This window comes from Ursus maritimus, unplaced genomic scaffold (assembly GCF_017311325.1).
Source record: "Ursus maritimus isolate PB19 unplaced genomic scaffold, ASM1731132v1 scaffold_14, whole genome shotgun sequence".
Classification (NCBI taxonomy): Eukaryota; Metazoa; Chordata; class Mammalia; order Carnivora; family Ursidae; genus Ursus; species Ursus maritimus.
In genome coordinates, this window is record NW_024423786.1 from 35,185,559 (window position 1) to 35,208,981 (window position 23,423).

Consider the following 23,423-nt stretch of genomic DNA (forward strand, 5'->3'; position numbering starts at 1 on the left):
CAGTGCTCCATGCAATACGTGCCCTCCTTACTACCCATCACCAGCCTATCCCATTCCCCACCCCCCTCCCCTCTGAAGCCCTCAGTTCATGAGAGACTATGGACTCTGGGAAACAAACTTAGGGCAGGATTTTAAAATGCACAGTGGGACCTCTTGTCCGGGGAAACTTTCTTTTATATCTTCCTATCCCCTGTCATAAAAAATTACATGGATTTTCCTGTAAGACAGGAGCATCTCGGACATTTGATGCCAATCAAAACCCCAGCCTCTCGACCACAGTCACCCACAGTATTATTCAAACACATCTCTGGAGCGGCCTACAGAGTGGGCTAGATGCCCTGGGACGTTTAATCCCATTTTACTCAAAGATTGCTATATTTACCGAGCATCCAAGGGCTGGCCTATTTCTGTGTCACATTCTAAGGCAAAATTCCCATCATGATTAAATATTTGTGAAATCACGGATGGCACACTCTAGCTTAGTGAATGTTGCCATTAGAAATGTCAAAGGTTGGGTGGCTTGGGGGTCAATTATGCATGTGATAACCTGATGCAAAAGGCTGGTTCCTCTAGGAGAGATGCTCCGGAAAGTGGTTCATTCTGGAAAGTGCAGTTTATCCTTCATACGCTCTTTCTATATGTCAACCATTTGAGGTGACAGGTGTAAGAAGGAAGGATACCTTCTGATTCTGTGGCTGGGGAAGAGTGGCTTTCAGCTTTCAGAGGTGACACCCTGCCCCACAGCTGGTCCCGTGGCCAGGACCCACAGCCACGTTCACCCAGCCCTTAACCACCAGACATTAAAATTACCTCCTCTCTCTAAAATAGAGACACTGAGGGTAATTTAAATTCATCCCAGTGACAAATCGCCAGGCCGCACAGTAACACTGTTGGGTATACATACATTGCTGTCACTTTTCCCCAAATTCCAGATGCCCCAACTGTCAGCCTGTGTACCTGAATGGTTTTGGCTTCCCCCCACCCCGTCCACAAATATCAGGCTGTCAGATCCCATTTTCAAAAGTCAGTTTGCCACCTTCTAGCTTTTCCTTTTACTAAAGACTTAAGGCTCTATTTTATTTTTAAAGATTTATTTATTTATTTGAGAAGGGGGAGAGGTGCAGAGGAAGAGAAAGTCCCAAGCAGACTCCATGCTGAGTGCAGAGCCCAATGTGGGGCTCAGTCCCAGGACCCCAAGATCATGACCTGAGCCAAAACCAAGAGTCAGACACTTACCTGACTACGCCATCCAGCCCCCCACCCCCCGAGGCTCCATTTTAAACTATAGCAGATGAGGGGCGCCTGGGTGGCTCAGTCGTTAAGTGTCTGCCTTCGGCTCAGGGCGTGATCCCGGAGTTCTGGGATCGAGCCCCACGTCAGGCTCCTCCGCTGGGAGCCTGCTTCTTCCTCTCCCACTCCCCCTGCTTGTGTTCCCTCTCTCGCTGGCTGTCTCTCTCTCTCTCAAATAAACTACAGCAGATGAGAAAATTTATAGTCCTTTAACCCTTCACTCACATACTTCGTAACATGCAAGCAGCTTTCTTGGGACCAAGATCCTTCTAAGAGACACAGCTCTTAGATAAAATGCAGAGCATGAGAGGTTACAGAGTACATTTACAGGTTGTGGTAAAGGCAGGTAAGAGACAGGCAAATGAACAAGTAAGTAAAAGAGAAAGAAATATCTGTCACAAGAGCTGCAAGAGTTAGAGCAGAGGAGCCTGGAGGAGGGGGTCAGGGAAGGTGACCTTTGGGCTAAGATCTAACAGAAACGAAGGAGCGCGTCTCCTCCTTCCAGGAGGAAGAGCTGGTGGGTAAGAGCCCGAGGTGGAGTGCAGGCAAAGAAAGGGACAGGAGGCCCTGCATGTCCAGAGGGCTGGGGGAGTGCAGATGGCTGGGAGAGAGGGATCCCCCAAGGCCTGTGCTCCCTCATTCTAGCTGTCGTAGGAGACCGTGAGAGGATTTTGACCCAGAGGCTGACTTGATCTCATTTGTTCCTTCCTTCCTTCAGTGCCCTTTTAGGGCCAGCCTGTTCCCGTGCTGGATGAGCTGGGAACAGGGAAGGAGGCACGGTATCACCCAGAAGGCCCCAGCCAGCGGGGAGGGCAGAAAGAAGCCAGGTCACCACACGGCTCATGTGGAAACCACAGAGGCACTGAGCCCTCTCATGGGTGGGAAGGAAGGTGTTCTAAAGGCAATGGTGTTTTATCTGGGATCAGAGGATGAACACCAGTTCACTGGGCAAAGGGGCGCAGGAGAGGAGAGAAGCAGTATGTCCCAGACAGGGGAAACAGAACCTATGTAAAGGCCTGGTTTTCGGAGGGTGCACAATGGCCTCAAGCATAGAGAGATCTCAACATGGCTAGATCAGGAAAGAAAGAGGGAAGGAGGGAGGGAAAGAGAGTGAGAGATAACAGAGAATAGGGGTTGGGGGAAAATGCCATAACAACAAGAGATGAGAACACAGACAGACAGATAGATAAACCTAATAATGCAATCATCCAAGTTGGGATACTTCTTACCAATTAAACCTTGACAGGAGGCAATGGGAACAGCCCCAGTGGGGCAGATATTTAATATCTGGCCCTTAATACTAGGGGGACGTAAGCCTCCTAGTTATTAATAGGGAGTTTACCCTTATCCCATGAGCACCAGGGAGGCAACGAAGGAAGGTAAGCAGGGAAGGCACAGAGCAGCACTAGGCTTCACCAGGCCCCTTGGCCTCCAGCGGAGAAGCAGCTGTGCTGTGGGGGCAGGACCTCAGGCAGGGGACTCTGTATGGGGGCCTCTGCTGGGGTGCAGGGGCAGATGGCGATGATGGGGCGTGGGACCAGGAGAGAGGCATCTGGAGCAGAAGTGTGAGAGAGACTAGAGACTTGAAGAATCAGTGGGGTTTGGAGACTGAGGAAGGGACCCAGTGGGACTTGCAGGTTTACGTTTCGGGCATCTGGAAAAAAGTGGGAACCACGCCTAGGACAGAGAATGCTGAGAGAGAAAAGTGTCTCCAGATAGTTCTGGTTGCCCTGCCCTCCTCACTCAATTGCTTTCCCATCAGTGTTGGCTAATACTCAAATTGGTTAAAACTGTGTGTCAAGTAAGAGTCAACGTCTGTGAGAGTTGAAGGGGCCCCATACAGGGTAAGTAGCTTTGCTCCCCCACTGTAGCCTAAGTAGTGAACGGATCTGTGTTCTCTGGGTGAATGAGGTGTGAACATTTATAAGATATCTGAGCGTATCTGGGAAACTACCCCCTGCAGTCTCAGGGTTTGATCACTGTTTATCTGTAGGGAACTTGAGACAAGACAGGGCACTAGAGAGGAAGCCTCGGGATGAGGGCCATCTCTGTGTTTGATGGAATGCTGAGATGAAACACAGGCAAGATTACTGGGGCCTGACAGCTGTCACAGGGTAAATCAAGGCATGGGCACCAGAGGCAGAATTTATAAAAAGTAGTCTCCATAGTGTTTCCTGGCTAAGCACTGGGGAAAATGGCAGGAACACAGCCACCAGCTCACCACCACCAAGCAACCACAGGACAGCATTTTGCTTCAACAGTCACCTCCTTAGCCGAGTGGTAGAACCAAGAGGACCAGACACGCACGTGCGCACACACACACACACGCAGCTTGCAGCAGACCTGCCATGTGCAGCCACAGAGAAGTTCAAGATAAAGAACTCAATGGACTCCCACATGGATAGAGAAAAATGGCGGACAATATCTGGATTATCGTTCATAGACATGTGGTTCAGCGCTTTCTATGAGGGAGGACACTGAAACTGTGTAAGGGCATCTCATTGCAGGGACACCCCCAACACATCGTAGTCAATGACATTCTTTTAAAACCTATATCTGAATCAGGCTTTCTCTCCACGGCAAGACTGGAGTAGAATGAAGTAGTGTCGAGCCGTGTGAGGAAGTGACCCTACCTGCTCGGATAGTGACGGGAGGGGAAGGACAGTATCTGGAACATCACATGGGTACTAGTGATGGGATTCTGCACACACCGATTGTGTGCACCTGCACGAGTCATTCACGCTATCTCTGCATCCCCGGCTCTCATTCTTCTCCGCTCAGCTGACAGTATGCATTGGGCCCAGGACTCCAGATGCACAAATTGGGAATAACAATGGAAATAACCATGAAAATCAACTGAGAAGTATCTTCGGAGTTGTAAAATACTGTATTATTGATGCTACTATTTTTTATATCCACCACTATTTACAACACACAGCCGCGTCTTCTTGCCCTTAAGGAGTTCTCAGCTCACACAGAACTGGGAAATGAGGAATCAGTGCACTGGCTAGTCCATTCAAAGCAAAAAATCAGTCCAAAGTTCGGATCTGCCCAAACCTTCCTTTACCATAAAAGTTAAAGAAGAAGAGTGAAGGAAAGTGACACGGTCTACTCCAGCTCTCAAATACCAATTTCCATGTGGTCCTTTCAGAAAGACTTTAACCTGACTGTAATGTAGGTTCTTTATTTAATAACAGACTTCTCCTTCTAGTTTCGTCCACAGTCTAGACCTGCGATCAGCAAACTACAGCCCATGGGCCGTATGAACCCGTGCCAATTTTTATAAATAAAGTTTTATTGGCACACAGCCTTGCCCACCTTATTTCTGTATTGCCTATGGCTGCTCTCATGCCACAATGTCGAAGTTGAGCAAATATAGCAGAACCCGCATGGCCCACAAAGCCTAAATACTTACTATCTGGCCCTTAACAAAAAACATTTGCTGACCCCTGATCTAGACTCATACAAGGGACTCACCATCAGCACACTATAGAGCAGTGGAGATTAACAAAAAAATTTTTGTACTACATTAATGGTTTTAACCCAAACTATGGAGTAGTAGTTTGCCTATTTTCAAACAAGTGAATTTTATCAAATAAACATAACTGTGTAATAAAATATAAAGGGGGAAATAGTTGAGCATTATTTCTAGGATGCATTTCCTCTAGAAACAGTCCCTAGATCATCATTTTGAGAACTTTAACTCTGCCGAGCTACTACACAAGGAATTTGGAAAATTAGCAGCAGTACTCTAATTCATGTAAACCCGCAAGGTGATATGGATTTAAAATATGGCTTTATTGGGGCGCCTGGGTGGCACAGCGGTTAAGCGTCTGCCTTCGGCTCAGGGCGTGATCCCGGCGTTATGGGATCGAGCCCCACATCAGGCTCCTCCGCTATGAGCCTGCTTCTTCCTCTCCCACTCCCCCTGCTTGTGTTCCCTCTCTCGCTGGCTGTCTCTGTCAAATAAATAAATAAAATCTTTAAAAAAAAATATGGCTTTATCTCTTCCCCTTAAGAAGCGGTAATCAGTCCGTGTTCTGATGTTTTTTTTCCAGAAAAACCTATCTGGAAATTAGCAGAAGGGACATTGGAAATTAGCAGATGGGACATTCTCACAACCACAGGAAAACAACTGGGTTAGTATTCATAGACCTACAGAAATCCTTTTCTTGGTAAAACATCTGCATTAATTTCAAGAATAAGAAACTAATTATTGAAAAATATTTTATTTCTGATTGCAAAAGGGCTCAGTGTAGACGTTTGCTATTCAATGGGTATGAAGTTTCAGTTATGCAAGATGAGTAAGTTCTAGAAATCTGCTGTGGAACATCATGTCTACAGTTAATCTAATTATACACCCCTGTTACCCTTTCATGGTAATATATATAAACATACCTTATTCTTGTTTAAGGTTGCACGGTGTGAAGTTATATTGGATCTAGAAGAATTTATTTACATTTCAGTTGTTCCAAATTTTTCTCTATGCGAGTTATTTTTAAAGTACTCATGACATTTTAAAAGCAATGTAATTCTCACTACCTTTTATTAGTCTTGAGTTGAATAAAAGTGGGTTGGTGTTTGTTCTCTCTTAATGTGCGGGCAGCTAACACTCAGTGATGTGCTGTTTATAACATACGTCTTACTTCCGTATCATTGGCATGTACACTGGATGCCCATAACGCCATGGGTGGCAAATTTTAGAATCTAGGGTGTCTCTTTTGACAGAACTCGGGCTAGAAAAAAACAGTACTGTGGAAAACCCAGAAACTCTGATGTGTACTTTTGTCAATTCACAGAGGTTCAATGTCTCTTGATCCCACAGGAAAAGATCAAAACTGTCAAGGAAGATGAGAGTTACGTGGGTTTCTAAGAGTGGTTGATTTTGCAACAAATATTCACACAAGAATCTTAAACAGAGCCATGAAATTCAGTGGACTTCAGAACATCTTCATTATAAAACCAGAGAAAAGCCATATCACTCTCCTTCCTCCCTCCCCCCCAGAGAGACCACAGGAGGTCCATTTTTAGGTCTGATGAATGGTTCAGAAGGTCTGAAGTAGATTAGGATAAAAGTTTACTCATTTGAATTCTATATTTGAGTGCCAGGCTCACCCAATTTGTCATGGTTCCTTTCTCCTTAAAGAAAAAAAAATGTCAGTTATCTGGTACATAAAGCAACAAAGTAAAATTCTCTCCAGACAGTAAACAATACCTTTAAAAGACAAAAACAAAAACTTAGAACCTGGAAATCACTTGCTCAGGGATGATGTGTCATAAGCTATTTCAAGCAAAATCACAGGAAATCTTTGAACCAGGACAATTTAGTTCGATCGAGGCCAGCATTTTTACCCTAACCTTTTCTTCTAGTTCATGACTCACTGAGCTACCCCCACTCCTGTTTTCAAGATTTTTAAATGAGTTTTATCAAATACTGTTTTACTTAAAATTATCTAGCTCTGATTTTTCGGGAGGTCACCAAAATATTATAAAACCAGAGCTTGATATTGCTGAACTAAAGGTACATGACATAATAATCCCCGATGTCACTTTTCAGAAGCCCTTTCATTAACTGGAAGTAACATTTCGGCGGCCACCAGGGAAACCGTCACGAGATGAAAAGGGGTGGGTAGGAAAGGATCTCCGTTATCTGGCTGACATGAGAACTTGTCAGGATACACATGGATAATTTTGAGTGAAGGATGAAGAATCCCAAAGGATCTGGCACACTGCAGTCAGAATTACTGAGCACAGAGGACGGACGGCTAGCGTCCCTATGCACTCTGCCAGTTCTATGCAGGTTTATACAGAAAGCTACAATACCCCATCCCTCATTCCACAGACGACATGAGAAAATAGCTTCCAAGCTGTCTTTCAGAGGATTTGGCCTTAACTCACGAGGATGGCCAACCCCGGAATCCGATCATTTCACCCACACTCTAATTCACAATGTTCTAGTTATATTAAAATGTAATGAGCTTCATGCTTTTGTATTTAATGTTTTGTGGATCTTCTATTGAAACAAACAAAAAAGAAAACTTGATTTTCAGCCAGAATCCTCTCCCAGGTGGCTCATCTCTTCCTTCCTTCACGCATGCCTGCTTCTACCGGGCTTCTCCCTCATAGGTACTGGCCTGGTTACCCAGAGTCTTTCCCTTCTGGAATACCAAGCAGTGCTTCCAACATGGGCCTGCCTTCTGGCCACAGTTACAGACACCTGGCCCAGGCTGCTGGCTGGGCTGCTCCGCACACTGGAGATACAGTTATGGATCCAGAATGGGCGTCTGGCCTAGCAGAACCCATCAGAGTCCGCAAAGACAATGGGGGGGAGGGCAGCCGGGGAGAGGGAAGGACGCCTGACATCACGTTGATGGTGTGATGGGTATAGTCTTTCCACCCGGGGACTTTGCACTTAGGTGAGCTGATGTAAATTCTCATTTTGCTTTCTATGAATTCACCACTGTTTGTCACATGACACCAAATCCTAAATGTACACTGGCCTACCATCAATTTGATGATAAACATGGAAATTGGCTCAAAATAGCCAAAGGAGCACATCTTGATTTTTAAAATGTCCCAATGTTTCAATGAGAAAGAAATGCTTTGTCTTCTGAGATATTTTCCAAATAAAAAGGCCAAGAAAGGGCACCTGAATGGCTCAGTCGGTTAAGCATCCGACATTTGGTTTCTGCTCAGGTCATGATCTCGGGGTCCTGAGATCGAGCCCCTTGTGGTCTCGGCGCTCAGTGTGGAGTCTGCTTGTCCCTCTCCCTCTGCTCCTCCCCCTGCTCTCTCTCTCTCTCTCTCCAATAACTAAACAAAATCTTTAAAAAAAAAAAAAAAAAAAAGGTCCACGAGGTAAGAACACTGAAACCTCTTGCTATCAGAAACTGAACCACAGTCCATACTTTTTAAAAGATAACTAAAGCAACCTAAATTTGATTCACACTGATTTGATAAAGTCCCTTTTAAATATTTCCTCATGGACTTCAGATTATTTTTAATTCAACTCTCATTTTAAGGTGATTCTAGATCCACAGGCAGTTGTCAGAATAACACAGAGACACCATATTCTTTACCCAGCATTCTCCAATTGCATCTTGCAAAACTACAGGACAACAGCACGACTGGGATATCGACACTGATGCAGTCAAGTTACAGAATGCTTCCACCACCACAAGGACCCCTCCAGCTGCCCTTCTATAACCTCTCAATCCTCGCCATTCCCGCCCGTCACCCTGGCCACCACTAATCTACTCTCCATTTCTATAATTTTGTCATTTCAAGAACAGTATATGAACGAAATCATGCAGTATATATTATTCCGGGATTGCCTTCTCTTTTTCCCCAAGATAATTCCCCAAAGATTCAAAGACTCATTTGTGGTATGGATATATCAGTTTGTTTAACCATTCACCGCCTGAAGGATATCTGGGTGGTTTCCAGTCTGGGGCTACGATGAATCAAAGCCGCTATGAACATTTGCACACAGGTTTTTGTGTGAACATAAGTTTTCATTTCTCTGAGATAAACACCCAAGAGTGTGATTGCTGGAACACAAAATAATTGCACGTATGGTTTTATAAGAAACTACCAAATGTTTTCTAGAATGGCAATACCATTTTACATTCTCATCAGCCCAGTTTCTCCATGTCCTTATCAACATTTGGTGTCCTTTTATTCTTTTATTCTTTTTTTTATCCTAGCCTTTCTGATAGGGGTGTAGTAATATCTCACTGGGGTTTTAATTTGCATTTCCCTAGCTAAGGATGTTGAATATCTTTTCATGTACTTACTTGCCATCTGCCTACCCTCTTCGGTAAAGCGTCTCTTCCTGTCTTTTGACCATTTTCTAATCGGATTGTTTTTACTACTGAGTTTGAGTTATTTATATATTTCTCTATATACTCATTCTTTACCAGATATGAGGCTTGCAACTATAACTTGGGAGAAGATATTTGCAAGCCACATATCTATTCATCCTTTCATCGGGGTCTTTCACATGGCAGAAGGTTTTGGGTTTTGTTTTTTTTTTCCCTGACATTAATGAGATCTGTTTTACCAAATTTCCCTTTTATGGATTGTGCTTTTGCTATCAAGCCTAAGAACTCTGTTTAGCCCTAGATTTCAAAGACTGTCTCCTATTTTTTTAAAGAGTGTCAAAGTTGTCCACTTCACATAAGTCTTTGATCCATTCGAGGTCAATTTTGTTGAAGTGGGGAGGTTTGGTCAAGTTTTTTTTGTTGGTTTTTTGTTTACGATGTTCAATTCCTGAAGTACCATTTGTTGAAAAGGGTACTCTTCCTTCACGGAATTATTTTTGCACCTGTGTCAAACATCAGTTGGGCTTATTTGTGTGGGTCTATTTCTGTGTTCCTTCCTCTAATCCAAAACCTGTATGCTTTACTCCTCCTTCAACAGCACGCTGTCTTGATCACTGTAACTATGTAACAGGTCTTAACATAACGAAGTTGATTCCTCCTACATTTATTCTTTTCACATGGTTTTACTACTCCAGGTGCTGTGCCTATGTAAATTTTAGAATACCTTTGTCGATGTCTACCAAAAGCCTCGCTGGCATTGAAAGGAAGTGCACATAACTTACAGATCAATTAGACAAGAATTAACATCTCGACTATGTTGAGTCTTTCCGTCCATGAACATGGTTAAGTCCTTCCATTTATTTAGTCTTTCTTTGCTTTCTTTCAGGGGCATTTTGTACTTTTCATCACACGGAACCTATATATGTTTTATTAAGTTTATTTCTTCAGAGCAATTGTAAATGGTATTGGTTTTTAAATTTCTGTTTCCATGTGCTCATTGTTAGTATATAGAAATGTGATGGGTTTTTATACGATGATCTTGTGCATGTGACTTTGCCTAACTCAGGTATTAGTTCAGGGTTTGCTTTTTGGTAGAGTCTTGGGAATTTTCTACAATCATATCATCTGAGAGTAGGGAGAGTTTAATTTCTTCTTTTCAGAACTGTATGCTATTTCTTTCTTTTCCTGGTTTTATTGCAGTGGCTAAAACTTACAACACTATGTTAAATAAGGCTGGTGAGCCGTGGACATGCTTACATGTTCCCAATTCAGTTTGATATTAGCTGTAGGGTTTTGTAGATGGTCTTTACCAATTTGAGGACGTTACCTCTGCTCCTATTTTGCTGAGGTTTTTTGTTTTTTTTAAACCATGAATGTGTGTTGGATTTTATCAAATGCTTTTTCTGAGTTAATTGTTATGATCATATGATTTTTCATCTTTAGCCTGTTGATATGGTGAATTCCATTGATTGATTCGACACCAATGTCAAACCAGCCTTGCATATCTGGAATAAATCCTACTTTGTGGTGTAGAAATAGATATATATAGTTAGATTTGAGGTGTTAAAATTTTATTGAGGACTCTTGCTGTAAGGGTCCTCATGAGGACCTTCATGGGGGGTATAAGTAGTAGGTTTCTTTTTCTCATCATGGTATCTCCCCCGCCAGGTAACTATAGGTTTCTTTTTTCTGTACTATTTTTGTCTACTTTATCAGGGAACTACTAGTCTCATAAAAGTAGTTGGAGGGATTTCCCTTCTATTTTTCTGGAAGAGATTCTGTAAATTTCATATTAATTCTTCTTTAAATGTTTAGAATTGTCCAGTGAAACCATCTGGGATTACAGATTTCTTTTTGGAACTCTTGAATTATGAATTCAATGTCTTTAATATTTATAGGACTCTTCAGGTTATCTATTTCATCTTGGTTGGATTTTGGTAGCTTCTAGTTTTTAAGGATTTGGTTCATTTCTAAGTTGTCAAATTTATGAGTGTAAATTGTTTGTAATATTCCCTTATTATCCTTTTAATGACTGCAGTTTTGTAGTAATATTCCATTTCATGCCTGATGTTGATGATTCGTGACTTTTCTCCTTTTATTTATGTCAGTCTTTCTAGAGATTTATTAGTTTTATTAATAAATTTTTTGGAAGAAACAGGATTTGGTGCCATTGATTTTTCTCTGTGATTTTCCTGCTTCAATTTAACTGATTTCTGCTCTTTATTACTGCCTTCCTTCTGTTTGCTATGGGTTTATTTTCCTCTCGTTTTTCTAAGTTAGATTATGAATTTGAGGATTTCTTCTTTTTAATGCAAGCATTTAGTGCTATAACTTTCCATCTCAACACTATGATGGCTTTGTCCCACATATTTTGATATATTGTCTTTTCATTTTCGCTCAGTTTAATCTTTTTAAAGTTTCCTTCCTGACTTCCTCTTGGAAAGAGATTCTGTAACTGCATTATTTAGAAGTATACTTAATTTCTAAATGTTTGGAGTCTTTCTGTTATTGATTTCTAGTTTGATTCCATTATCAACAGAAAGCATGCTCTGTACGATTTCACAACTCTGTTGAAGTTATTAAGGTTTGTATTTTGACCCCGAATATTCTTTATCTTGGTTAATGTTCCATGAGCGCCTGAAAAGAATGTGTATTCTGCTGTTGTTGGGGAGAGTGTCCTATAAATGTTATTTAGATTTTATCAGTTGATGATGTGGTTCAGTTCTTCTATAACCTTGCTGACTTCCTTTTTAGTAGTCTATTAGTTACTATGAAGTGTACATGTCCCCAACTATAATTGTAGGCTTATCTATTTCTACTCTCAGTTCTATTAGTTTTTGCTTCATGTATTTTGAAGCTCTGTAGTCTGGTTCAAACACATTTAGCATTGCTATGTCTTCCTGGTGGATTGATTCTTTTATTCTGACGTATGACCCTTCTTTATCTCTCGTAATAGTAATTTTCTTTGCTCTGAAGATGACTTTATCTGATATTGATATAGCCACTCCTGATTTTAAAAAAAGTTTGCATAGTATATCTTTTCCCATCCTTTTACTTTTGACATATCTGTGTCATTGTATCTCAGGTGAAATTCTAGTAGTCAGCATATGGTTAGACTTTTTTTTTTTTTTTTTTTGTAATCCACTTGCCAATCTCTGTCTTTTAATTGCTATGCTCAGACCATTTACATTTAAGATAATTAGTGATATGTTAGGGCTTAAGTCTGCCAATTTATCTTTTTCTTTTTCCTGTTCATTTCCTCTGTGTCTTATTTCTTACATACTTATGAAGTACTTGTTAAGTACATTACCCCCCCACTATCTGAAAGTAGAGCATTTCTATGAAACTTGTCATAAACAGAAATGGCACAAAGAAGCAATTACCAGTAATTTATATGGAAAAATGTGCATTCCCAGACCCAAAAATAATCTCTCTTAGGCTTTTCTGATGCCTTAGGACATATCTTGCTAAGTGACGCAGAAAATAAATGGAGATAAAGCACAGATGCTCACAGACACGGTTCAAAGCTATGGAGGCTTCATGCTATGTTGCAGAGTCTGGTTCCTGGGGAAGGGGTTGGCAGGGCTGCTCTCCCTGCTCAGGGTGCATCCCGCCTCAACAATGGCTCACTGTAAAACAAACGCTGGATGCTATTTTTGCTTTTTGCCTTTTCTCATAAAAGTGAAAATCCTGTTCAGCTATCTTTCAGGTGGCAAAAACAGGCACTAATGCAGGTCTTTTGTAAAAGGAAAGTGGTATAAATTGAACTTTCAAAAAGGGGGAGATACCTGTATACATCTTTTCACTGTTTTCTTAATGGTTGCTCTGGGTGTCGTACTATAAATATGGAATTTATCACTGTCTACTGGTATCAGCATCTGCCACTTCCAATAAGACGTGGAAATCTTATTCTAATTAGGTCCTTTTACCCTCCATACTTTTAAAATATAATTGCCTTGTTTCCTCAGCAACAGTAGGCTTTACATCAGATAATGCTATAATTTTTGCTTCAACTATCCAATATGACTTAATAATCTGATAATTAGAATACTCTATTATACTTGCTCCTATTTTTACCCATTCTAATATTCTTTCCTTTTTGAAGTTTCAAGTCTTTTTGTTTGTTTTTTTTTTTTCTTTCTATTTAAAGGACTTCTCTAGCCAATTTTTACAAGTGGATTTGCTGGTAAAAACATTTGTATTGTTTCCCTTCATCTAAACATGTCTTTATAACTCCTTCATTCATTAAAGACATTTACGCTGAATACAGAATCCTGGATTGACAGTTGTTTTCTTTCAATACTTAAAAAACGCTCTGCCACTTTCTTCTGGTCACCATGATTTCATATGAGAAGTCTGTTGTCATTCAAATTGGTAGACTAAGCAATGTGCCCTTTTTCTCTGTTGCTATGAAATTATTTTTTTCCCCTTGTCTAATTACGTTTATGATGTGCCCTGCCATGGAGTGACTTGGGTTTATCCTATCTGGAATCTGCGCAGCCTCTTGAATATGTATGTTTATGCCTCTCACTAATTTTAGGAAGTTTTCAGCCAACATATCCTCAAATATATATCTAGTCCTGCTCTCCCTCTCCTCTCTTGGGACTTCTGTGATATGGATGTTAGCTCTTCTGTTATCACCCCACATGTCCGAGACCCTGTTCATTTCGTTCCAGTCTATTTTCTCTCTGTTGTTCAAATTGGGTCATTTCTATTGATCTGTCCTGGTGTTTACTGATTTTATCTTCCGTCATCTCCACTCTACTATTGAGCTGGTCCAGTGAGCTTTCTATTTTGGTGACTGTATTTTCCAGTTCTATAATTTCCATTAGGCTATGTTTAATAACTTCTATTTCTTTGCTGAGATTTTCTATTTCTTTCCATTTGTTTCAAGAGAATTTCTAATTGCTTGTTGAGGCAATTTTATAATTTCAACATCTGATTCACGTCAATACTGGCTTCTGTTGATTGTCTTTTCTCATTCATGTTGTGATTTTCCTGGCTTGGGGGATGACAAGGGGTTTTGTATTGCATTCTGGGTGTTTTTAGGTTTCATATTGTGAGACTCCAGATCGTATATAATCTTTTTGTTAGCCATCGGTGTCTGTGTGGAGGCGTAGCACAAGAGCCAAGTGGGTATGGGTGAGATGGAAGGTCAATTTCACGTTCAGCCCTGCAGAAACTGTGGAGGGTTGGTCTACGGTTGTTCCACTGGTGTTTGTCTGCAGTAGGAAAGGTATTGTCGCAAAGGTTTTCTGTTATGAGGCTATTCCTTCCCTGGTTGTTTGGCTAGAAGGGACAGGTTTTTTCTTAGATTTTTTTTTTTTTAATTATTATTTTTGGTCTCTGCCTATTGTAGGTACAGGAAGGAGGATTCTGGAGTGCTCCATTCAGACATATGGTGGGAATCAACAAGGAGACCCAGGGAACCCAGCTCTGTATCTTTAGGTGGAGGCAGCTCACCTTGCAGTCTTCCTATACTTGTGTATTGGCAGAATCAGATGTCCAGATAAATTGTTATATTCAAAACCACTGCAGTCTTCAATATCCATACATTTTCAAAGATAATTTTAAATAAATGCTCATCCCACTTTCTCTAACAATTTTTTTTTCCTTCCTAAGACCTCAGATATCCAAATATCACACTGTTCCCTGTTTATTTGGGAAGCAACCTGAAGGGAGGTCTTGATCATTTGAAGCATCTTTTCTATTTAATGTTGCAGGCACCATCACTGGACATCTATCTGAGGCTCTGGAGGATATTTAAATGCTACCATATTGGGAAGGGGGTGGAATCCAGACCCAGGCAATGGTCAAACAAGGGGAAGGTCTCTAGGGAAATTCAGCGACAAATTTTAAATAATTTAAAATTATTTAAAAAGATAAATGGAGGTCTAAGTCATTCTTTCCTACCTTACCCTACAAAATGACCATGAACAAACATTCCCTTGATACACTTGTTCTTTGAACTACAATGTACTTCTTTCTCTCTCCAAACATAAAGCTTATTATGGTGTTTTTCCCCCTCATATTGAAGCTTGGATATTAACTCCGGTATAATTTTTCATTCTCACTCTGTATTCTAACTGGAATAAATTTCTCCTAATCCTCTGTTGTTCACTTCCTCAGAGATGCCCAACAAACTGCTTCTACCACCTGCACCTAAGATAGTACCCATGCCACTCCCTGCCCCTTTGAGCCAGGGAGGGTCTCCCCAGCAAGGTACAGTGCCTCGCAGAAACCTGCCTTGCCACTGCCCTCAGCCACCTCACGGGAGTCTGCTCCCCAGGGGAGGAGAAGCGCTGCAAGGCAAATACAACAAAACAAAATGAGGAATGGCAGTGATGTGTCCCCGGAGGTGTGATGTTGCTGCAGCCACAGCTAAACCCTCGACCTAAATTGTTACCCGACCACGTAGGGGGTGGTATGGTGGTAGCTGCAATGCTTTGTACTGACAGATTAAAAGATGGCTAAGGGAAGGGGTGCCTGGGTGGCTCAGTTAAGTGTCCAACTCTTGATCTCAGCTCAGGTCATGATCCCAGGGTCGTGACATCGAGCCCCACATCGGGCTCTGCACTGAGCATGGAGCCTGCTTAAGATGTTCTCTCTCTCCCGTCTCCTTCGGCCCTTCCCCCCATTTGTGCGCTCTTTCTTTATCTCTCTAAAAAAAATAATAATAAAAAAATAAAAAATAAATATGGCCAAGAGGAAACAGGATTTATTTTACTGAAATCTATTCTGGGAATTTTCCTAGAATGCTCCAACTAGAAGGCCAACTTCTACCCCACTTCCTAAGGTCCTCCTTTAACACATCTTCCTTTTGTTCCACGATATTTATGTAGGAGGCAATGCTCAGAGCATTGAATATACAGCAGCGAGCAGATAGCCCTATCCTCGTAAAGCTTACCTTCTAACCTGGGAGACAAGTTCCCCCAATAGCTACCCCAACAATTATTTAATCAATTATAGTAAGAGCAACCAGAGATTTAGCAAGTAGTTTTGATTTTCTTGGAAAGCTCAGCAAAAGCCATATTCTTCCAGGGGTGTCAACACAGGTATCAAACGCAACACAGGATGTGCACAGAACAAGGGAAAAGTAAACTGATGCAATTATTCTGGAACTACTGAGCTTCTGAACTCAATGTTATTATTTTATTGCCATGATTTTATTTGTGCCTCTTCATAAATGTTCTGTGCACTGGTGTTCCAAGGCCCTCAATGAAAGGCCAATACTTTGATGAGTTTCTAAAGATTAGGACAGAGTTACTGTCAGCAAGCTCCGTGGGGAGACGAGGCTGTGCCATGAGCCGTGATGCACCCGCCCAGCTGCAGGCCCTACCTCCTTGTTGGTCCTGTCGGCTTGCACCAACGTCCCATTCAGGCAAGGTTCCACGTAGTGAAGCTCCTCATTATACTGCAAAGAGATGAAACGGCCAAGAGGACACACTTCATTAATCATTTGAGGGGTACCAGATTTAAGGACACATGCAAACAAAAAAGCAACATAACTACAGGCTCAGTTCATTCACATACGTGCCTTTCTCAATTGGTGCCCCTATATGAAATCGTGCTGGAGTGCCAGGTATTCTTCTCTTGTTTGAGGGAGAAAGTTCTAGAGCATGTGCTGGTCTATGGCAGTGTTGAGGGTATACACGGTTAACTGACAATCCTTCAGGGGTGGCTCCCAACACTGGGGCTCTGTGGCCATGGCTGACAGTGCACGATCCAGGTGGGATCTAAAGAGCATCCCAGACTTGGGTGAATATAGCTCCAGCTCCTGTCTTTGGTTTTCTGGAGCCCAAGGACCTGTGCATGGGTCACACACGAGTGACAAAAGAATGGAGGAAAGGAGAAGCCTCAATGTTCCCCCATCGCTCTGGGAGGCTCTGTGGTTTTTGGTCAGAGCAGTGCTCACGAGCAGTAGTACCACCTTCCACACAGGCCAATGCCAGCCTTTCCATTACTTTTTATCCCAGAATACCCAGAATATGACGACTTGGTTTTGTCCAAAGCTCACAACTAGGAAGTGGAAATTTAAGCATGATTCTCTGCACTGTGGCTAGGTGGGGTCCTTCTGAAACACAAAACAGGTCATGTCACTTCCTGCCAACCCATTCACAGTTTCCAATGCTCTGCAGATAAACCTTCCCAGAGTGTGGCAGGGCTCTGGTCACTTGGCCCTGTTGACCTTTCCAACTTCACTCATCCATTAGCCTTCCCCAGAAACTTAGCACTATCCAGCCCTAATTCCCTTCCTGCCCTCTGAGATATCCCATCTTCTCCTCCCACACAGGGCCCTCTACCTGGAGCTCTTGCTCTGGTATCTCCCAGCTGACTCCTGTTCATCCTCTGGGTAAGCTCATTCCTGCCTCGTCTGGGAAGCAGCCTCTGTGTAGCTGCAGCTCCTTTCCTGTAAACTCCCAAGTTCTGACAGCCTGGTGCCTGGATCCCTGTCCACAGGTGGGTCCGCACTGTCAGGCTCCATATTGGTTCCTAGTGTGTTCTCTGTGACAAGCACAGGGCCGGGCCCACAGTCGGTGCCCAAGAACAATGTGTTCAATGAGTATCATCATATTTCCATTCCAGCTACCAAAAGCCCAGCCCAGAGCTCCAGAGAAAAGGAACCAGAACCATCTCTCATAGTTCCAGCTCTCAAGCAAAGTCTGGCTAAGGAGTTCAGACTTTAAGTGTGTCAACAGTGAGGACCATGGAAGGCTATGCACAGGGAAGAAAGTGAATGAAGGGATGAGCATGGGCCCACTGTTCCGGACACACTGCAGGGACAGACTGAAGAGGGCCAGTCACACAGCTGCTCCAACAGCGACAGAGACACATCCTGTTTTGGTGCCCAAGTGCTTGCAAAACAGGCAGGAGCAGTGATAATAATGACATCGGCAACTCACTTTTACGGAGCAGTCACTTCATCTAGGCACAAGCTAGACTTCATTCACGGCATACCTCAACCTCATGTGGTAAGCCCTTCCAACCACACCCCCTTTACAGATGGGGAAACCAAGGCAGAGCAAGGATGATCAACTTGCCCAAAGTCACTGGGGAGTCTACAAGGGGTGGAGTCCAGATTCAAATCCAGGCAGTCTGGCCTCACAGCCCATGATCTCAGGCCCTCAAAGCCCCCAATTTCTCCCCTCTGGTGCTCAAAGCCTCTGTGCTTCTCATCAGTCTGACTTTTGCTCCCTCTTTAACCTATGTTCTTAGTCATGCAGAGCATTTGAAAAAATTACAGCTCCGTGGTCATAGAGCTCAGATCTTCTCTGAAGAGGCACGGAGGGCATACACATTTACATGATTCTGAAATTAGCTATTGACAAATGGAAGCATGACTTTCCGTCAACAAATGGAACCTCATCTCAGGATTCAGGAAGCAGTTCACAGTCCAACCTGAAGAAGAACTTTTCCAATGTTCTCGGTCCATGTTGGACTGACACTGGAAGTGCTGAAAAAAGCAGTCATTCCCCTGCCCTCCACCTCCTTTGCTCATGGAGTTGGTCAACGGTGACAAGATGCCCATTCCCAAAGCCAGAAGCATAATCAGTCTTAGCCAATCACAGCCATCCCGTCCTCCTCTGCGGGCTGTGTGCTTTCCTACCCTGTCTTGAAGCTAGATGTGGTCACATGATGCATTCCCAGCCAACAAAACATAAGTTTCAGTGATTTTTTTTCCCTTGCCATTAAAGGAAAACTCTAGGGGCGCCTGGGTGGCACAGTCGTTAAGCGTCTGCCTTCAGCTCAGGGCGTGATCCCAGTGTTCTGGGATTGAGCCCAGCACCGGGCTTCTCTGCTAGGAGCCTGCTTCTTCCTCTCCCGCTCCCCCTGCTTGTGTTCCCTCTCTCGCCGGCTGTCTCTCTCTGTCAAATAAATAAATAAAATCTAAAAATAAATAAATAAATAAAAATAAAAAATAAAGGAAAACTCTTCTCTACTCACTACCTTCCTTCCTACTTGGGATGCCTGCGCAGCTGCAGCAGCCATTTTGCAACCATGAGGTGACAAGATTAAGAATGGAGAGCAAATCTCAGGAAGATGGGGCTAGTGTGGGTCTTTGATGGCACTGCTCAAGCATCGTACCCAACCTGCAGCTGCCCTGCTCCACGCTCCGTGAGATCATGAGACGCTGAGATGCTGAAGCAGCCTTTATTCAGTCTTTCTGTGCCTCGCACTCCCAAACTTCCCGATTCCATTTGCCAGGAAAATTTTGAACTTTATCTACATTCTGCCTAGCACACGTTATCAATATTGATTCCTGGGGTTGTGTAGTCTGAGGTGAGAGTCAGGACACTTGGGTCCACGTTCTGCCTCTGCCGTATACTCCCTGTGCGGCCTCGGGAAAGTCACTGAACCTCAGGTCCTGGATTCTTCTGCACAAGAAGGTGCTAATTCATCTCCCGTTTACCCTCCAGGGGCTCCTGTGAGGCTCCAATGAGGCAACAGACTGGAAATTGCTTTGCTGGTGTGAAGGCCTGTACACGTGGGGGGCTGCAGAGGGGGCTGGAAGTAAGGAAGACCAAGATGTCCTTGCCCTCATCAGGGACGAACATGTGCGGTAATCAAAACCACGCTCCCCGTCACTGTGTGAGCCGTGGCCACAGCAGAGGAATCTGCTCTTCTGAACCCCCGCCAGCTTGTTAGTGGCACCATCCAAGCTTGCAGTTGACTAATTTCCCTTGACTGCATCAGGATAAAGCTATGCTGCGCAATCTGGTCTGTATCACCGAAGGGAGCTGGGCTCAGCTGTCCATGTGAGGGAATGGGGTACAGCAGGCAGCTGTGCCAAGGAGGCCCATTGGCTGTGAGTGCTCACCACGCTACCCGGTGCTCCTCCCTAGGGGGACACCAAGGGCACCCCCAATGTGAAACTGTTGCCAAGCCCCCAGCAGCTCTCCATCTGGAAACCTTCCAGTTTCTATATTTTAATGGACGTTCCCTAGATTTCTACTTGGTGAAACAATGATGTGCGATGGCCATTATCAATTCACAACTGAAGATCTGGTCCCCTCCAGCCCGAAGACGCCACGGCCCGATAAACAGCTCTCCCTCATCCCTACTTAAACAAGCAGAATCAGTAGCCTACAGAAGAAAAGGATGCAGTGCACACCATCATGGCTGGCCAGGTGGAGTTTCCTTCCGCCGTCTGCTTTTGCTGCCTCTTACTACCAGGATTGAACCCTAGAGAGGCACTCGGCCATCTCCCTCTGCACCCCAAAGTGGGTAGTCCTTCCTGTAAATTTTTGGGAAATGGGAAGAGTCTCCTAGCAGGACAGGAGAGGGCCCAGGCAGCCCTGGAGATGGTCAGGCCAGCCACCAACCACACGGTAAGAAGATGGACAAAGAACTTTCACCCCTTAAAGAGCTGGGACTGCCACATGGTCACCTTCTCCTTTTCTCCTTCCCGGCTGGCTCTCCTCTTCTGATTCACACAAGGGTAGAACAGTAGAGCTAAAGCCATGGAAGCAGACAGGCAGACAGGGTTCAAATCCTGGCTCTGCCACACACCAGCTGGGTGACCTTGGCCAAGGCCTCTCCACTCTCTGAGTCTCAGGGTTTGTGTTGAGGAAATGAGAATTGTAACTGAACTTCTCTCATGAAGTCACCGTGAGGATGAAATGAGGTAATTCGGTGAAGAGTCAACACAGAACTCGGCATACAAGAAAGAGCAAGAAGGCATCTGCATGTACATGTACAAGGAAGGAAGAAGATATATATACGAGGGTCAGGTGTGCTACCTAGAGAGAAAGCCCAAGCACACGCCCTCCACCTGGAGCTGGCATTTGCTAAGTAGGCAGGGGGTGGGGAGGAGAGGGTCACGTGCCCCTGATCTCCTCTGGAGAGCTCAGACTCTGCCATCATTGGATAGAAGTGTTACACCAGTGGGCACACGGGACTGTCTAAATACCCAGGACAGAAACCACCAGGGTGTGCGGCTCTACACCGCCCCCCGCCATGCCGCACTCTGAACCCTCTCAGTGACCAGGGTTTCGGCAGACATGGAGCCAAGACAGTGCAGCCAGCTTACTACCAAATCCCTTCCCAGGAAGGCATCTGCCATGGAGCCCTTTGGTCCTTTGTTTGCTCACTGAATATCAACTAAGCACCTGCTATGTCCAGGGACATCAAGCACGGGCTAAGTTTGCACATGACCATGATGGGAGAGTGATCATGACCCACTTTTTCTTACTTTTATCCTTAAAAGAATATGTTAATTAAATCTAAAGATAATGGCTCTTTTCCCTTTTCATGATAAAAAGTGCTCATCTAGGGTGCTGCCATGGTCCCTCCGAAAAACAAAAACAGGCTTGAGGTAAACCCAAGATCTTCTTCAGGGGTCGGACTACATCCCACACCTCTCTTCTCTTGGGAACTGTCCCTCCCTTTCTCTCATGTCAACCACACAACTCTGTACTCTGACAGCAAGGACACATTGCCGTTTGTTTTCTCCTTCCTTCTGTGAAATCCCTGTAACCATTCCCCACATCTACCACTCTTAAGGACGCAGCAAAATCTTCAATGGGATTTTAATGATGAGCTAAAATAGGAAGGCCAAGCTTTAAGTTTCATTAAATGAATGGCCAGAACGTGCTGGAGAAGGATCTAAACACAACGAATAAATGGGCTGGGCTTGCCCACCAAGGCTCACACAAGCTTTGGCCTTGGTGTAGAATTGTGTCACATGTTGGCTCACGTAAATCGAAGCCTAGAGCCCAAGAGTGAAAACCAGCTGACTCTGGGTTCTGGATGATAGTGAGAACTCAACCCTACTTCATGTTGGAAGCTGGACTTGAGGATGAAAGCAATGGAGGTTTCAGGCCTAACAGAAGCCCATTGGTTGCCTAAGAAAGAGGATGAGGGGAGACCTAACTAAGAAGGGAGAAACTTTAGGGGGGCATCCCCACACGTCACCCTGCAGCTGACCCTCCATGTCTTCCACTGCCTCTAGACGAAGTCCCAATTTTTCCATATGGCTGACCAGACTTGCTGGGTCTGGCCCACCTCTCTCAATCCAGCCCCATTCTTTTTGTCATCGGCCACCTCCACACCCACTCCACCTCCCACATTCACTCCCAACACCAATACGTCCAGACAATGAACTCCTTTCAGTCGATCCCACCAGGCCCGTACTTCCTAGGGGTGGGGGAAGAGTGACTACCGCCTGCAAATAGCACCTTCCTCCCGTAGATGCCCCCCTACCTTGGTGTTCCTTGAGTCATCACTTTTTCCAAGAAGCCATCGCTGGGTCCCCGGCTGGTTACTTGCCCTCCCTGCCCCCCTCTGCTGTGAACACCTGCTTCCTGCTTATCCCCACACCCAACACTCACACACACAAAACCTCAAGGTCCACAGCAGGGGACAACATGTCTTCCTTATTGACGAAGTCAGTCCTAGTACAATACTTAATTCTTGGCACTGAACAGAATTTGTTAAATGAGTAATCAGAACAAAGAAATGAAAAGCAAAGTTACAGAGAAGATTACAGAGGGAAAAGAAGAGAGACAAAGCCTAGACAAAAAAAATTGACACAGAAGAAAAAACAAAAAAGAAAAAAAGAGAATCTCCACCCCTTTCAAAAAATAAACAAAAAGTAAATGGAGTAAGTGGGTGCGTTTTAGAGAATCCTAAGTTCCAAAAACAAAAACACACACACACACACAGAGAATTAAAATGCTGGCACACTCACGCAATGCAAGAAAGTGATGTCGAATTACTGGAACTCCATTAAATATTTATATGGTTTTATCGGTGCGCTCTTGATTAAACAACCTTTAGAATGAAAATGTGTAGGGCTTATGTAACGAAGCAGATGAGCCCACGATATTTTCACCAACATAGGCATCCCAGGGATCTCGTGCATTACTAAAGCTTCTTGTATAATCTGAAACATGACTGGACGTAATTAGTAGTACAGAACAAATGAGCACTGCAAGAAAATACCATCCTCATACTTTTAATACGGAATCGATTACTTTAAAAAGCAAATGCATAGCAGACAAAGCACTGGAGAAACGGTTCTAAAGAAAATCCTGCAAATTAAAACCAGGGCACCAGAAAGTTCTGGGTTGAACTAACAAATGAAGCTCTTCTCTATTCAGCTCTGCACAAACGCAGGCTGAAGGAGGCATTTAAATTGATTTAACAATATCAGTCCAGTTAATATTGTGTTCATTTAATGCCTGGCTTAGGCTTCTGTAAAATCATTTTTCAAATTTCAGCATCGGACAGAATTAGCACCCTCATTTTTATGATAATATTGTTAATTTAATGCATGGCTTGTAGTTAGACTTCAAAGCAAATCAGAAA

General features: G+C 43.7%; 1 protein-coding gene across 1 annotated transcript in view; it reads right to left on the reverse strand.

Annotated features, from left to right (window-relative positions):
- Positions 1 to 23,423, reverse strand: part of CACNA2D3 (calcium voltage-gated channel auxiliary subunit alpha2delta 3) — an 834,639-nt gene that overhangs the window by 423,460 nt on the left and 387,756 nt on the right. The window contains exon 9 of the mRNA XM_040628675.1: positions 16,453 to 16,527. Within this exon, the coding sequence (XP_040484609.1) occupies positions 16,453 to 16,527 (75 nt within the window). The remainder of the gene's footprint in view (positions 1 to 16,452; positions 16,528 to 23,423) is intronic.